This window comes from Denticeps clupeoides, chromosome 16 (genome assembly GCF_900700375.1).
Source record: "Denticeps clupeoides chromosome 16, fDenClu1.1, whole genome shotgun sequence".
NCBI lineage: Eukaryota > Metazoa > Chordata > Actinopteri > Clupeiformes > Denticipitidae > Denticeps > Denticeps clupeoides.
In genome coordinates, this window is record NC_041722.1 from 18,743,546 (window position 1) to 18,760,301 (window position 16,756).

The 16,756-nt window shown below is 43.3% G+C and overlaps 2 protein-coding genes and 1 long non-coding RNA gene across 5 annotated transcripts in view; 2 read left to right on the forward strand and 1 right to left on the reverse strand.

Annotated features, from left to right (window-relative positions):
- Positions 1-14,189, forward strand: part of phkb (phosphorylase kinase, beta) — a 64,962-nt gene extending 50,773 nt beyond the window's left edge. Inside the window, exons 19-32 of one of the 3 annotated variants that reach the window (XM_028955729.1) lie at positions 4,780-4,920; positions 5,060-5,142; positions 5,485-5,575; positions 6,226-6,284; positions 6,373-6,535; positions 7,094-7,175; positions 7,529-7,586; positions 8,655-8,745; positions 10,935-11,131; positions 11,214-11,348; positions 11,465-11,594; positions 12,914-13,021; positions 13,107-13,247; positions 13,673-14,189. In XM_028955729.1, coding sequence (XP_028811562.1) covers positions 4,780-4,920; positions 5,060-5,142; positions 5,485-5,575; positions 6,226-6,284; positions 6,373-6,535; positions 7,094-7,175; positions 7,529-7,586; positions 8,655-8,745; positions 10,935-11,131; positions 11,214-11,348; positions 11,465-11,594; positions 12,914-13,021; positions 13,107-13,247; positions 13,673-13,810 — 1,617 coding nt within the window. In that variant the 3' untranslated portion in view covers positions 13,811-14,189. Of the gene's footprint in view, positions 1-4,779; positions 4,921-5,059; positions 5,143-5,484; positions 5,576-6,225; positions 6,285-6,372; positions 6,536-7,093; positions 7,176-7,528; positions 7,587-8,654; positions 8,746-9,732; positions 9,824-10,934; positions 11,132-11,213; positions 11,349-11,464; positions 11,595-12,913; positions 13,022-13,106; positions 13,248-13,672 lie in introns of all 3 variants that reach the window. The other 2 variants (XM_028955730.1, XM_028955731.1) reach the window with 2 other exon arrangements.
- On the forward strand, positions 1,556-4,140 carry LOC114765561 (uncharacterized). Its single transcript, XR_003742675.1, has 3 exons — positions 1,556-1,619; positions 3,664-3,768; positions 3,848-4,140. It is a non-coding gene; the product is annotated as an uncharacterized LOC114765561 (long non-coding RNA).
- A 406-nt stretch (positions 14,190-14,595) lies between the features above and the next one.
- On the reverse strand, positions 14,596-15,693 carry LOC114766374 (leukotriene B4 receptor 1). The gene is made up of 2 exons (XM_028957115.1): positions 14,816-15,693; positions 14,596-14,603 (listed from the first exon to the last, which is right to left on the reverse strand). Exons 1-2 carry the CDS (start codon positions 15,675-15,677, stop codon positions 14,596-14,598), a joined length of 870 nt encoding a protein of 289 aa, XP_028812948.1. The 5' UTR covers positions 15,678-15,693.
- Between the last annotated feature and the right edge of the window lie 1,063 nt (positions 15,694-16,756).

Sequence of the window (16,756 nt, forward strand, 5' to 3'; positions counted from 1 at the left end):
TAATGGCTGACTGTTTTGTTCATTATAGGAGACAATAAAGGGTATGAACCAAGCCAGTAACTGCCCCAAATCAGATGGTGCCTCTGAAGACAATCAGCATTGCACAGACAGTTCACAGCATGACAGTATCTTCCACATTCAGGTATGAAACTGCTCTTTTTTATGTATTTTAATTACAATATACGTTAAGTCCCCACAATGTGCAATGTGCATGATATATGTGAAGTCCCCATAAAGTATTGTGTATCACAAATGTTTATGAAAGATTCACAAGACTCAGGATGAGAAGTGCTGCACCTCCCCCACTATGTCCCCACATTGTCTTCTAAAAAAAATCTCTACACTAAGTCCACACACTACACCTATTTTGATCTATTAGGATTTTGTAACAAAATTAATTATTTTAATGACATGTATAACTGTTAGTACGTTTAAACATTGAAAATATGTAGTGTGGTTGTAGAATGGCAACGTATCTTTTATGTTTGGTCTAATGGCTGACTGTTTTGTTCATTATAGGAGACAATAAAGGGTACGAACCAAGCCAGTAACTGCCCCAAATCAGATGGTGCCTCTGAAGACAATCAGCATTGCACAGACAGTTCACAGCATGACAGTATCTTCCACATTCAGGTATGAAACTGCTCTTTTTTTATGTATTTTAATTACCATATACGTTAAGTCCCCACAATGTGCACTGTGCATGATATATGTGAAGTCCCCATGACGTATTGTGTATCACAAATGTTTATGAAAGATTCACAAGACTCAGGATGAGAAGTGCTGCACCTCCCCCACTATGTCCCCACATTGTCTTCTAAAAAAAAATCTCTACACTAAGTCCACACACTACACCTATTTTGATCTATTAGGATTTTGTAACAAAATTAATTATTTTAATGACATGTATAACTGTTAGTACGTTTAAACATTGAAAATATGTAGTGTGGTTGTAGAATGGCAACGTATCTTTTATGTTTGGTCTAATGGCTGACTGTTTTGTTCATTATAGGAGACAATAAAGGGTACGAACCAAGCCAGTAACTGCCCCAAATCAGATGGTGCCTCTGAAGACAATCAGCATTGCACAGACAGTTCACAGCATGACAGTATCTTCCACATTCAGGTATGAAACTGCTCTTTTTTTATGTATTTTAATTACCATATACGTTAAGTCCCCACAATGTGCACTGTGCATGATATATGTGAAGTCCCCATGACGTATTGTGTATCACAAATGTTTATGAAAGATTCACAAGACTCAGGATGAGAAGTGCTGCACCTCCCCCACTATGTCCCCACATTGTCTTCTAAAAAAACATTTCTACACTAAGTCCACACACTACACCTATTTTGATCTATTAGGATTTTGTAACAAAATTAATTATTTTAATGACATGTATAACTGTTAGTACATTTAAACATTGAAAATATGTAGTGTGGTTGTAGAATGGCAACATATCTTTTATGTTTGGTCTAATGGCTGACTGTTTTGTTCATTATAGGAGACAATAAAGGGTATGAACCAAGCCAGTAACTGCCCCAAATCAGATGGTGCCTCTGAAGACAATCAGCATTGCACAGACCGTCCACAGCATGACAGTATCTTCCACATTCAGGTATGAAACTGCTCTTTTTTATGTATTTTAATTACAATATACGTTAAGTCCCCACAATGTGCAATGTGCATGATATATGTGAAGTCCCCATAAAGTATTGTGTATCACAAATGTTTATGAAAGATTCACAAGACTCAGGATGAGAGTGCTGCACCTCCCCCACTATGTCCCCACATTGTCTTCTAAAAAAATCTCTACACTAAGTCCACACACTACACCTATTTTGATAATGACATGTATAACTGTTAGTACATTTAAATTTTGAAATTATGTAGTGTGCTTGCAGAATGCAAACATTACTTTTACATTTGGTCAAATTGCAATCAGACAGTCAGAATTGCACTGCCAGTTCACAGGTTGAGAGTATCTTCCACATTCAGGTATGAAACTGTTCTTTTCAATGTATTTTTATCATAATATCGAATCTCGAATTCCGATCCGCCAAGGTGCAACTGAGCAAAGCACTGTCCCCACACACTTCTCCCCAGGCGCCTTTCATGGCTGCCTACTGCTCACCAACGGTGATGGGTTAAAAGCAAAGGACACATTTAGTTGTGTGCACATGTGCTGTGTTGCAGTGTATCACAATGACAATCACTTCTCTTTTACTTAATAAACATTAAGTCCCTTCAATGTAAATATATGTGACATCCCTACAAAGTAGAATGTGCTTCACCACTATTGTTGAAAGGTTAATAAGACTCAACAAGTTTTGTGTACGTGCCTCAGCAGGTACCCACGTTGTCTTCTAAAATGAAGGCTTTAGTGAAATAGCTAAGAGACTCCATGGTAGCATGAAATGGAGTCTACAACTGACATAAGTGGCTCAGGTAGTGCAGCTCGTTCAGGATCAAATTCAAATTTTATTTGTCACATACACAGTCATACATGATATGATATGCAGTTTTAACAAAAGTGTTTAAGTGTTAGGATATGTTAGGAAGTGTTCAAGTGTTAGGTATATCAATGCAAGCTATGGCAAGAAGGTTTGTGTAGAGTCCAGAACATGAAGGCACTACCAGGAAACAGGCCAGTACATCAGAAGACATGGAGGAGGCAGTAGAAGGGCAACCCAGCAGCAGGACCGCTACCTCCACCTTTGTGCAAGGAGGAACAGGAGGACCTCTGCCAGAGCCCTGCAAAATGACCTCCAGCAGGCCTCTCTGCTCTGCTCAAATGGTCAGAAACAGACTCCACAAGGGTGGTATGAGGGCCCGATGTCCATAGATTGGGGTTTTGCTTACAGCCCAACACTGTGCAGCATGTTTGGCATTTGCCAAAGAACAACAAGATTGGCAAATTCGCCACTGGCGCCCTGTGCTCTTCACAGATGAAACCAGGTTCACACAGAGCACATGTGACATGTGACAGTCTGGAGACGCCATGGAGAACATTCTGATGCCTGCAACATCCTCCAGCATGACCAGTGTGGCAGTGGGTCAGTAGTGGTGTGGGGTGGCATTTCTTTAGGGGGGCGCACAACCCTCCATGTGCTCGCCAGATGTAGCTTGACTGCCATTAACTACCGAGATGAGATCTTCAGACCCCATGTGCACATCTGGGACATCATATCTCGCTTCATCTACCAACACCACGTTGCATCACAGACTGTGCAGGAGTTGGCGGATTCTTTAGACCAGGTCTGGGAGGAGATCCCTCAGGAGACCATCCGTCACCTAAACAGGAGCATGTCCAGTCATTGTAGGGAGGTCATAGAGGCACGTGAAGGCCTCATTACTGGGCCTCATTTTTACTTATTTTAAGGACATTACATCAGCCCATAGTTTGTTTTGCCACTTTAATTTTGAGTGTGACTCCAAATCCAGAGCTTCATGGGTTGATAAATTTGATTTTCATCGATAATTTTTGTGTGATTTTGTAGTTAGCACATTCAACTATGTAAAGAAGTATTTAATAAGAATATTTCATTCATTCAGATGTAGGATGTCTTATTTCTGTGTTCCCTTAATTTGTGAGCAGTGTATTTTCTCCAAGAAAGAATCAAATCCTTAACAATTTTGAATGCATTTGTTTTGTGTTTAAGTGGCTCTTGATGTAGAACCACCCATAGATCCTTCTGCAAAAGAAGTCCAGAAATCTTCAATTGAACAAGCAACAGAAATAACAAGTACCACAACTACCATGAAAGGTACTGTTTGTTAAACTTCATAGAAAGCCTTTATGAACTTAAAAATCTCTGTTTTTTCTGATGTGCTTTGTTCATTCAGGTCGAAAGGTGGTAAAGAAAAAGAAATGGGACAGTGATGAAATGAATGCAGTTGAAAAGCATCTAAACAGGTTCATCAAAACTTGTACAGTGCCAGGAAAACAACAATGTGAGGCCTGTATAAATGCTGAACCTGTTGCCTTGAAAGACAGGGATTGGTTGTCTGTAAAGTTCTTTGTGAAGAACAAAATCACTACCCTTAAAAGAAGAATGTAAAGTCAGTTATTTTATTTTGTTTGGTATCTTATTTTCTGGTATTTTAGATTTCTGGTTATTACATTTGTTTTAAAAGGATCTTAGAATCTCTTTTTTTTTTTTTTGGAAATGGGTGCAATTCAGTAAAGTGTCTTTGAATCGAATGTAAATATGTACAGAATACTGTTCAGAATGCTACATAAAAATAGCAAAAAAAAATAAATATTTTATTCATGTTATTAAATTTTGATCTTTTCATTCATTATAGCTGCATCCCAGCTGTTTCGTCCCCATGTTGTTCACAAGTACCTACATCTTACAGTTAACCAGACAGTTCACTATGTGTGTCTGCTGGTCCTCACAAGTGATGTCTACCAGACAAGGTCCCCAGTTTGTAGGAAAATGTCACATTGCTTTATTAATGTATTTTCTATATTTTAAAGTGACAGTCATTTTTAAAGCCTCAAATGAAACATAAATCTATCTTTAGATTTTTCATAAAGCCTTTAGAAATGCACGTCCCCACGATGTGGCATCGTGCATGTAGTCCCCAAATTGCGGCTACACAAGTATGTGTGTGTGTGTGTGTGTGTGTGTTGTCAAACTTGTGTGCTTGCTTTTTATGTGGTGTGGGTATAGACACCATCACGCATCCTCTGTCAGAATGAATGGCTTGCATCGCCCTGTCCTTGATGATGTCTACGTCTGGCTCTTCATGTCATCTATCTTGTGTCACAGGGATCAGGTGATGCAGTGTGTCTCCCTTCCCAACAGATTTATCGGATCTTGGGCAAGACGGTGGTGTGCTACCCCATTGTGTTCGATCTCAGTGACTTCTACCTGTCTCAGGATGTCATGCTGCTGATTGATGACATCAAGGTGAGCTGAGGTGAACTTGGCCAGCAATAGTGTCCTGTGCACCAAAACACTGCAAGAGCTGCAGGTTAAAAAAAAAACGGCTCCCTGCAAATACATTTAAAGACTGCTATGTAATGCCTCTGTATATTTTTGTGTGCAGAATGCACTGCAGTTCATTAAGCAGTGCTGGAAGATGCCTGGCCGGCCCCTGTTCCTGGTCCTGATCCGGGAGGACAACATTAGGTAAGCCTCTCTGCCGTGCACTTGATAGCTAGCGGCTCGTGTGGAATCTCTGTTTAAAAAGGAACGAACTTCTGGAAATATGGGGTCCTTTTTTAAAATAAAGATCCACTATGGCACAGACTCAAAGTGCATGATAGTTTGTCTGATTTTATTTCATCCACAAATTGCTGGGGTTTGGTCTCCTGTTTTTCCCGTTTTTTGGTTTGGTTACATAATGGCATCATTATAAGCTGATATTCACACAGACATTTGTATGCATTTTCTATTTGTGAATTTAACATTTGCATTATTTGTTTAAAAACAAGTAAATAAAATAAAGCAAGCAAAAATCATGCCCACCAGGGGGAGCCGTTTCAACCCAGTTCTGGACATGCTGGCATCTTTCAAGAAGGGCAACATCGGAGGGGTCAAGGTTCATGTGGACAGACTCCAGGTGATGTGAAGTATTTATGTGGATTAACCTAGGGACACATCCATGTTTTTTTAAACAACACAATCAATTACTCTGTAATTAATTATGTGAGCTGCATATACACCAGGTCCCCATGCCCAAGCTAAAAATTTTTACATTGAACATCTAAAGCATTTCACTGCATACTAAAGCCTTTCACTGCATATCATACCATGTATTACTGTGTATGTGACAAATAAAGTTGAATTTGATTGTCCTGTTAGTTCGGTCTGGCAAAGTCGCTAAAAGGATCTCCAATGCATGTAGTATCTGTGTGTAATTCTTTCTTAGTGAGAAAGTTAGGGCTCCTTTCTCTTTGTTTGGAGGGAGAGCTCAGTATTCTCCGCACATTCCGCAGTATCTGTCCCCGACGGTGTCAGAGCTCCTGCTCCCGCAGCTCATTCTTATTGCTTCTGCGTTCCCCTGCCTGTCTCTAGCACATGAAAGGAAGCTGGGCTAAAATGCTCCTTCTCAGTTTCAGTCTCGCTCCTGTCAAGGAGGTCCTGGTGAATATTTATTTTCATTTTTTAAGACCTCGCACGTGCCTGAGGTTTTACTCGGGGCACCCTGTGTACCTTTCACCTTCCTCGTGGTTTGACCTTTGATGACATTTTCTGTGGCGAATCTTCTAGACCCTTATATCAGGAGCGGTGGTGGAGCAGCTGGACTTCCTACGGGTGAACGAAGCCGAGTAAGACATCTTCTCTCGTATGGGCCTGTGTGAGCAGCCATTTGGTCGGGGTGTGTGTCTACATTTCTGTTGCGTGGGTCTTATCTAGAATCCCTGAGTTCAAGAGCTTTGAGGAGCTGGAGCTGCCCAAGCACTCGAAGGTGAAGCGTCAGAGCAGCACACCCAACGCCTCCGACCTGGAGCAGCAGCCTGAGATCAGCATGGATGAGTGGAAACACAAGCCCACTTTTGAGATCTTGCAGAAGTTTCATGTGAGTCTTGGATTGTGTATGTGTGCCACACTGATACTTTTTGTGTGTGTGTGTGTGTTTGTGTGTGAATTGTAATCTTTGTTGATTGCAAAGTTTATGAGTCAGATAGATAAGTATTGCACAAAAATGTTCATGAAACATCTATCTGAACTATTACATCAGTAATATTGCAGCATACATAATTTGTTACTTCTTCACTGCAACTGTAATCCGTAAGTTGTCAGTTTCCAGCCATTATACATTATGCAGTAGCCTAAATGTCCAATTATAGCCCAATTATAGTGTTATAGTGACTAGAATTTCTATTCAGATTCACAATGCATGCACTAAATCCATAGTAGCACCAGTAATAATAGTTCTGTCATTGCTTTGCATTCTTGCCATTACACATGAATATATTATGACTGATGTTAGCGGTCAGTTGGTTTCTTAAATTAATAAGATAAGATTTTCCAGGATCTTCTTTGCGTATAATATTACGTTGAAGTGAAGGGAATTTCTGTGGAGTCGCTGTTCCTCAGCAGTGACTGATGCAAGATATTTCAATAAAACTGTCAGGACTGTGACTGTCTGGCCAGCCAGGCCCAGCTCGCCAGCATTATCCTGAAAAAAGAGGGACGGGAATACTTTGCCAGAGATGGTATGTATGTATGTATGAAGCACACACAATTATGAGATCATGAAAAAAATAGCATGACGTTCAGGTCATAAGCAAGCGAAAACATGTTGAGCATCTTGCTTTTGGAGACATACTGTCACACTCCGAAAGATTCTGAGCTCCAGTTTCCCTGCTGTGGGGCCATGGGAGTTTCTGCATTAGACTTTTTTACGGCTTAGCCCATTAGCATTCTGTATTTTGAACGGAAAGCTGTAGGAGCTTTATATGTTGTATGAGAATGTTTGGCAAGTAGGTTCTGTATATTTACACTGTTGCCAGTGAGGAGAGGGATCAGCATTTTAAATGGCATTATTTTGGTGGCTTTCTGTGTCCAGAGAACATGACGGACGAGCTGGAGAGGATCTACCGAAGAGCCGGCAGCAGGAAGCTTTGGTCAGACACCCCCACTCGCACCTGAGCTTTAACCTGACCGGTTTGCCGCGTCCCTTGCACACTGTTGATATGCACAGATTATCGGACTATAATAACAGTTCAAACTTGTGGCCAGAGAACAACTATTACAACACAGTTTACACGGCGTGTTAATGTGAGGGAGCTCCAGATGGCTGACAGCTTGAAAAAGACATTACATTGCGTTGGATTTAGATGATGCTTATGTGCTGATGCTTAGGGGCAGTGGTGGCTTAGCGGTTAAGGAAGCAGCCACGTAATCAGAAGGTGAAACTGCAAGGTGGGGCAAGTTTGTTTCCCAGTAGCATGACACCCAGAAACTGAATTTGTGGGGCATTTGGCGCTCTGATTTCTGTCCGCTTGCCCTTTAATACAGAAGGGTCACGGCCCTTCAATAGAAAGTGGTCTAATGCAATCACATCCGGTTCAGATAAAGTATTCCAAGAATGTGACAAAATCCACAGGACGTGAGGGTCACTGATTGATTGATGATTGATGAGTATTAAAATGAAGTAAATCACATGCACTGCAACAAATGATAATTTGGGAAGGGTGATTTCGACAGTGTCCCCACACCCAGAAAATCTTTGAGAAGAATGGCTCCCCTGTAGAGACCCAGATCATTATCTGTGCTTGTCTACAATGTGATGTTGATGCAGTAAGTAGAGATTTAAACTAGGGCTGTCAATCGAGAAATAAAGATGAACAGATTAATTGCTAATTAATTGATTAATCATGCCTAAAGTTTGCTATAATGCAGATTTAAAACCATGACAGAGAAAAGTGTGGGAAAGAGACTTAGACGACGAGTGAATTTAAAAAATTTCTGCTAATTTAAATGTTGCATCTTAACATGATCATTTTTTTTACAGCCCTAATTTAAACACTTTCTTTATGACTTTGTTGGTAACACCAGCACTTGTGTTTTATGTTTCTTGTTGTGTATGTATGTATGTATGCATTTCATATTCCTTTCCATCCCACTTGCTGGTACGTCCCAACACGTTTCACACCCCTCCCCTGCAAACCCCTCCCCCCATCCCGTTGTAGGCTGGCGGTGCGCTACGCTGCGGCCTTAACCGAGAAGTACGCCAGTTCAATAGCTCCTCATATTACCACTCTGTTGGTCCATGGCAAGCAGGTAATGGGTTTAGTGTGGGCACGCTGCATGCGTGGTGTCTGTAACCCCGGTTGGCATTGGGTTTGGGAATGCTCCGATTGTCCCATTAACGTCACCTATCCCCACTGCCAGCCATGTTGGGAGTGGCTGAGGCACCTCATGCTCACTCAGGCACTTTGCCTCATCGTTGTTGATGTTGTTCCTGCTGTCATGCTTGCGTCCTGGGAGCAGATCATCTTATTTTGTGCTTTTCTATTTATAATTATTTGAGTGGTGAAGAGGACATGCGCTGAGATCTGCTTACATCAGAGCACCAACTCTAGAAGCTACATGTGGCAGAATGTTCCCTCGTGCTGACCGCGCTTTGAAAAAGAAGCAAAATCTTTTTCTTTATTCCACAGCTTCCATAGCTTTGCCCTTCCTTTGTGAGGACCATTGGTTAAAGCGAAAATAGGGGCACTTTCTCTTCCACTTGTGAACATTAAAATGGGCGCTGACCTACATTATTCTACTCACGGTTCCTTTTAAATGAGAATAACAGAAATAACGGAGTTAATGTTAAAGTGTGGAAAGCCGGGCGCGGCGAGACATGAATTCCTGAAGCTCTTTATTCATCCGGAGACACCAACTGTTCCGGATGCACCAGGGGGATCAGCGGGAATACTGATGACTGCTGTTCTGCAGGGGACCCGCACCGCGCCTTTAATGACATCCCTTTATTTAGAGATTTTATTAAAGCACCAGCATGCCACCATATTATTAATATTTTCAGTTCTTACCCCCCCCCCCCCCCCCTCACACACACACACACACACACACACCACTTGTGTCTCAGGATACTGAAGCTGTTTTTGCATCACAACCCGGTTCGTGTTCCTTGATTGTATAGTGATTGTCCTACATTCCGCACCTCTGGAAGAAAACCATTTCTAGTCTGTGAATGTGTGTGTGTGTGTGTGTGTGTGTGTGTGTATGCTCTCGGTGAGGATCTGTGTTTTTGTCCACCAGGTCTGTTGTGCGACTTGCTGCCAGTCTCTTAACTAAACTAGTGGACAGCCTTGCCCCCAGTATTACTAGCATTTTAGTGCATGGCAAGCAGGTAAGTCCAACAGAAACGACAAAAGGCGAAACACTTTTCTTTTTTTCTTTCTTCTATAATTAAAATGCAGTAAAAACGATCCCAGCAAGTTTTAATGTTCACTGGTCCAATTGTGCACTGTTAAAATGTTTAACATTCGTGTATTGTGGGTATTTATTTGGCGGTTGGACACTTTAGCCAATGGAAAATGCTTTGAGTACAATGCATGCTTAATCCTCAGGGAGCGCGCTAATCCACCATGCCGTAGCCTCTCCCGGGCTGCTTCACTACACCGGCGCCATTAATACTGCATGACACCCGCAGAGTCTGCAGTCCCACCCCCACCTCCCCATGTTGCAAAACTGTATAGGTTCACTGTGTGTTTTCATTTATAATTATTATTACTTCTTGCGACCGAATGCATTACTTCAGGATTAATTGCCTTGTAGTTACCAAACGTTGCCGGGGCTCATTTGCCCACCACCCCCTACCTCCCTGTAGACTTTTATCGTTTCATTACAAGGAAACAGTAGCCAGAGGCGGGAATCTGCATATAGATTGCATCCTACGTCAGGTATTTATTGGGAAGATGGAGAGGTTCTCCCGCTGCATTCAGTAGCAGGTTGGTCTTGGTGCAGGTTGGATCGGTTGGAACCGCGCTGATGATGATGATGATGATGATGACGACGGCAGCAGTGGGTCTCTCAGGCGGGATGATCGAGAGCATAGTGATGTGTCTTCTTACCGACAATAACTCCTACAATCCTACCTACTCTGCTCGAGGTGTACTTATGGCAAATTTACGCTGGGGCAAGGCCAGTGGCTTAACTTAAAGCTTTCATTGAAATGAAAGATAATTCAATAATAAAATGAGAACATTGAGTTAATTAGACTAATTAAATTCCTTTTTATTCAGTATAATTTTCCTCCCTCTCTGCTGGTACATTGCTGTTACATATTATTCTTTAATACTTATCTCCCAATATCAAGTCGTGACATGAAATCATCCTTATTTACCTTTTATTTTTGAAGTAATGCATTTTGTTCAAGTGTAAAATGAGTCGCCTGAGCCACAGTTCGTGTTCAGAAGTCACCTCAGCTTTCGGGGGGTTGTGGGGCTCCTCTTGCCCAGGTGACGTTGGGTCTCTTTGGCCAAGAGGAGGAAGTGATCTCCAACCCCCTCTCACCGGGGGTCATCAAAGGCATCATCTACAGCAAGTGTGGCCAGGAGCGGGAGGCGGTGCTGCAGCAGGAGCTGGTCATCCACGTCGGCTGGATCATCTCCAACAACCCCGAGCTGTTCAGCGGGATGCTCAAGATCCGCGTCGGGTACGGATTCGCTCCAGATTCGCTTTCCCGTCAGGGCCGCGTTCCATCGGAGCCATCATGTTGCGTGTGACGTTCCTGACAGGTGGATCGTCCAGGCCATGAAGCACGAGCTGGAGATACGAGCTGGCGACATGCCCCCCCAGGACATTTACCAGATGTCTCCCAGCGAGGTCAAGCAGCTGTTGCTGGACGTCCTCCAGCCACAGCACACTTGCAGGTACGCTTGAGAGAGTAATGACTAATCTTTACGCCTGTTTACCTCCATTATTTATTTCTATAATTTTCCTCCATAAATTTGAATAAAATTCAAATGCGTTCAACACGCCGCTGCAGGTCGTGGCTCAACAGACGTCAGATCGATGGCTCCCTCAACCGCACCCCTCTGGGTTTCTATGACCGCGTTTGGCAGATCCTGGAGAGGACCCCAAATGGCATCATGGTGGCCGGTGTCCACCTCCCTCAAGTAATGAATTATGACAGAACTGTGCTTTGAGTTGTCTGCAATGAATTATCTTGCTCTGAGTCTGGCTGTCCGTTTTAAGGCCTCGTCCAAATGAATCTGTCCGTTTACTACCTTTGGCTACTTCCTGCTTTATTGATAAGTTCCTTACATCGCGTGGTCGCCTGCAAAGCATAAACCTTACAGGCCAAAAGTTTGGACACATCTTCTCATTCAATGTGTTTTCTTTATTTTCATGACCATTTACGTTGGTAGATTCTCACTGAAGGCATCAAAACTATGAATGAACACATGTGGAGTTATGTACTTAACAAAAACTGGAGACCTGGCCTCCACAGTCACCGGACCTGAACCCAATCCAGATGGTTTGGGGTGAGCTGGACCCCAACAAGTGCTAAACACCTCTGGGAACTCCTTCAAGACTGTTGGAGAAGCATTTCAGGTGACGACCTCTTGAAGTTCATCGAGAGAATGCCAAGAGTGTTCAAAGCAGGAATCAGAGCAAAGAAACTAGAATATAAATCATGTTTTAAGTTATTTCACCTTTTTTTTTGTTAAGTACATAACTCCACTTGTGTTCATTCATAGTTTTGATGCCTTCAGTGAGAATCTACCAACGTAAATGGTCATGAAAATAAAGAAAACACATTGAATGAGAAGGTGCGTCCAAACTTTTGGCCTGTACTGTACAAATTAAATCCTTTAATCCTTTAGATTATTTATTTTACACACAAATCTAGTCAAGAATGTTGTTTTTCTTAATAATTAAACGATTTACAGTCCAGTGGTGCAGCGGAGCTCATAAATATTGCATCAATTACATCAAATTAATGAAGGGCATTCCAAATATGTACATTCAATAATGATAAACTATACATAATTCTATCTAATTATTCTATCTAAGCATATAGCCATGGTATACACCGTCCCTATAAGAGATGTTTTAGGTGATGTGGTGTCTGCGGACTGGTTTTCTGCAGGGAGTGTTGGTCTCGGTTTTCAGAATGTGTTGCAGTTGGCTGATAAAGCACTCGCAGAGTTGCAGAAGTAAAAAAAAGAAAGAAGCTACAATTTGCCCCATTTGCTACTGAATTAAAATAGGGCAACGGATGCCTTCTGAAGCACCTCAGTCCATGTAAACGCTGACATCTTCTATACCCCACTAAAATGGAGAACAGCAGACGTTTAGCCACCAACAACAAGGCCCCTGTCCTTTTAAACTAGAAGTATGTACATGAATTTACCATTCTACATCTTCACCGCCGTGTCAACCACAAAACCCACCTATGTGCCACTTTTGAACATTTTTTTCTCTGTTACAGCAACCCACTCTGTCTGACATGACCATGTACGAGATGAACTTCTCTCTGCTGGTGGAGGACATGCTGAAGAACATCGCGCTGCCGGAATACAGGCAGATTATGGTTGAGGTGAGAAGGGGGCGTCTTCATTTCAGACCCAGCATGTCATAATGAGCCAATAAAAGGACGGTGACACGTACACATTGCCGCGCAGCTCCTGATGGTCGTGTCTATCGTGCTGGAGAGGAACCCTGAGCTGGAGTTCCAGGAGACGGTGGACCTGGACCGGTTGGTCAAGGAGGCTTTTAATGACTTCCAGAGAGACCGCAGCCAGCTGGAGGGGGTTGAGAAACAGGTCGGCATTTTAACCGGCTCACCCACCGTTGTACCCCAATCACGATGCACGCCATCATTTTTTTTTTACCTCGCTTCACACGACGTTTTCAAATGAATAAGTGAGATGAGCGTTAAGGCCTGTGGATGAGGCGCTGTACTCAGATCAGGCCACCACAGTCACTACTTTTTAACCAGATATTTTTTTGTTTATAAAAACATGCGACATCATTTTTGTATATTTAATTACGTTCTGCGCTGCATCACAATGCATCGATTGTGAGAATCATTTGAACCACCAAGCGAGTAAGCGAATGAGTTGTCACGGCAGGTTAATTTAACTGGGCCGCGCTGGTGATAATACCACCGTTGCACACTCTTTCCAGTCGTCTGCGGTTCCTGCCGGGCAACGTGCTGCCAGCTCTCACCCACGTCTGTTCTCCGCAGGATGACATGGAGGCGTTCTACAACACACCCGCCCTGGGCAAGAGAGGCACTTCCAGCTACCTAACCAAGGCGCTGATGATCCAGCTGCTTCAGGGCGAAGTGAAGCCCAGCAAGGACGACCCCTGCTCCGTCAGCTAAATCCCCCGGAACCGTCAAGGCTGCCTCGGTCCCGATGGTCCCAGTTAACCCGGACCTCCGATTGTCAGCTATGAAGACCGTACGCCACCGCAAGGCCGTTTGCCAGCAGTCTTAGTTGTAGTTGTGTGTGTATTGGGGGGAGGGGTCACCGAGGGGTCACCCTCTAGCATACTATCATGCTGTCAGACCCAGTGTTGTTTTTATAGTCTTGGAGGGTGTTAGCGGTCCTGTAGCATGCCGAACGGAACGCCACTCTGATGCAACTCTTTTACATGGTATTAATAGACATAACACTTTGTGTAATGTGGATTTATTTTAGTAAACGATGGCACTGAGTTTGCTTTCAGATTAAAATTATGAATAAAGTTCTGAGTTCCCAGTTGTGGTCATTTCCTTATCGCGCTCGGCAGCTCCTGCATGCGATCCAGTGCATAATGTCGAAGAGGACGATGTATTTGCTGCGATGTAGATATGGTGACAGAAGAGCAGTCGTTATGTTGTATGTTGCTGGAACGAATTTCACCCGCCCAAAATAACCGTGATTCTTTTTGTAATTTAATAATTACAAATTACATTAGGAAGCGAAGGTGTGGAATTGTGTGTGTGTGTGTGTGTGTGTGTGTGTAAATTCAGATAAAAAGTAGAATCTGAAGGAATAGAAGATAAGGGGTTAACTTTCAATATTCTTTATTAGAAATGACAATGAATCAGAATTGACTCATTAGCACAGTGCCACCAGCTTCTGTGGCTGTCAGCAAAAAGGACACTTGCATAAAAGAGCGAACCTAGACGTCTGTTATGGAATAGCGAAAGGTCAAATGCAACATAACCATGTTCGCCAACAGCGTGAGAGGGGCTGAAAAGTTCACTGTAGGTGGGTCACGCTTGGCATTACAATAATTCATGACCTTCTGATATTCAACATTGTGCACTGCAGTGGGGTTTGTGTTGAGGTCTGCGTTTTGTTGTCTTCCCTTTCCACTTGGCTAGACCTTTGGCGAAAACCTCGTGTAACAAAGGCGTACAGGAAGGGGTTAACAAAGCTATTAATAAAGGTGAAGCTTTTAACCACTTCTTCGCTGGACCGTCGCATGTCTGACAGGTCCTTGTACAATCCAGGGTTGTAGGGTCTGATGCCAATGGCAGCGATGTCCATGAGGTTGAGGATGTGAATGGGAATCCACAGAACAAAGAAGGTGGCGACGATGAGGGTCACCAGCCTGGTCGTCCGCTTGCTGTTGAAGAATGCCGTCTGGTTGACCTTCTTGTGAAGGCAGAAGTATGAGGACGCGAGAATGGAAAACGGAACCACGAACCCGAACACGGTCTCACAAAGGACAACCATGGCCCTGCTGCCGTCCGACATGGAGATCCTCCAGCATTTTGGCTTGCCTCCGGGGTGAATGACATCGTTTGTGGCCGCTGCAGGGCCAGAGAGGATGCAGGCAGCGGCCCAGAGGGTCACCAGCAGCCCCCTCTCCCCCCTCCGGCCCAGCCGGGCCCACTGGGCCGGGCGCAGGACCGCAAGGTAGCGCTGCACGCTCATCAGGGTAACGCTCATCACGCTGGCGTACAGGCTGACGTAGATGACGAAGGTGAGGAGCTTGCAGAAGGTGCTGCTGAAGACCCACCCATACAGCAGGGCGTACATGAACACCGGCAGGGAGACCAAGCACAAGATGTCGGACGCGGCCAGGTTCAGCATCAGGTGCGTGGTGAAGTTCTTCTTCTGAAAGCCCCGCAGCAGGAATGCCACAACCATGACATTTCCAGACACACCTAAAACGAAGCAGATTCCCAGCAGCACGCAACTGACCTGGTCCCTGATCATCCACTGGGTGGAGTTGGAGATGTTGAGCGGCTGCATGTCCGCAGAGGAGGACTTGGATATGGCCGCTGGACCTGGCTTCTTGCATGAATGGGCTTTTGTCACTCATATGATGTCATGGTTTCACAGAGGAAGTTGATTAACTTCCCCTGGATGGAAATAGCTGGGTGGGTTAGACACTCGCCTACGAACCAGAAGACCACATAATGTCCCATGTTCAGAGCCCACTTACTACCATTGAGCAAGACACTTAACCCTGAGTGTCTTCATTTACAATTACATTTACAGCATTTACCAGACGCCCTTATCCAGAGGGACTTAAAATCAGTAGTTACAGGGACAGTCCCCGCCTTGGAGACACTCAGGGTTAAGTGTCTTGCTCAGGGACACGATGGTAGTAAGTGGGATTTGAACCTGGGTCTTCTGGTTCATAGGCGAGTGTGTAACCTACTAGGCTGCTGCCACCTTAAAACAGATGTGACCACCCTGTGAATACTGATTCTCTAATTAAAACAGACTAAGAACTTTAAGACCTCATGTCTTCGAAGCCTCTACTAGTTTTGTACAATATTTTAAAGTTTCTATTTATTGTATTTTCAATAAAATTTGACGAACATGTGTTAAAATGACTGTAATGCAAATTTTCTAGCAGCACCAATGTAGTATTTAATTGTACCAAGCCATAGGTTATGATATTGTGGAGAACAGTGCAATACATTACATTTCAGATGTCAGAAATTGTTGAAATTAATTGAAATGTATTATTATTATTAAAATTAATAATTACACCGAAAAACAGAGAAAGAGCTTTGCTGTCATCTAGTGGCCACCACTTTATTAAATTGGATTGACAGATAGAGAACATAGAGGCCAAGTTATCGGTGTTTGTGTCTTTAGACTTTCGTCGACTTGACAAAATTGAAAAAAGACTTGTGACTCGTGTGTGCAGTTTTTTTTATAGATAATACACATCTATACATTTTCATTACAGTTTTCATTACACTCATTCATATTTCAGAATGCTTGTATTTGCATTCACTTTTATGGCATTTTATCAGGCGCCCTTATCCTGAGTGCCTTATAATCATTAGTGACAGGGACAGTCCCCCTGGAGACAC

What these genes read in the sequence shown, in the direction of transcription:
- LOC114766374 (XM_028957115.1), bottom strand. Translation starts at nt 15,677, where the DNA reads ATGCAGCCGCTCAACATCTCCAACTCCACCCAGTGGATGATCAGGGAC.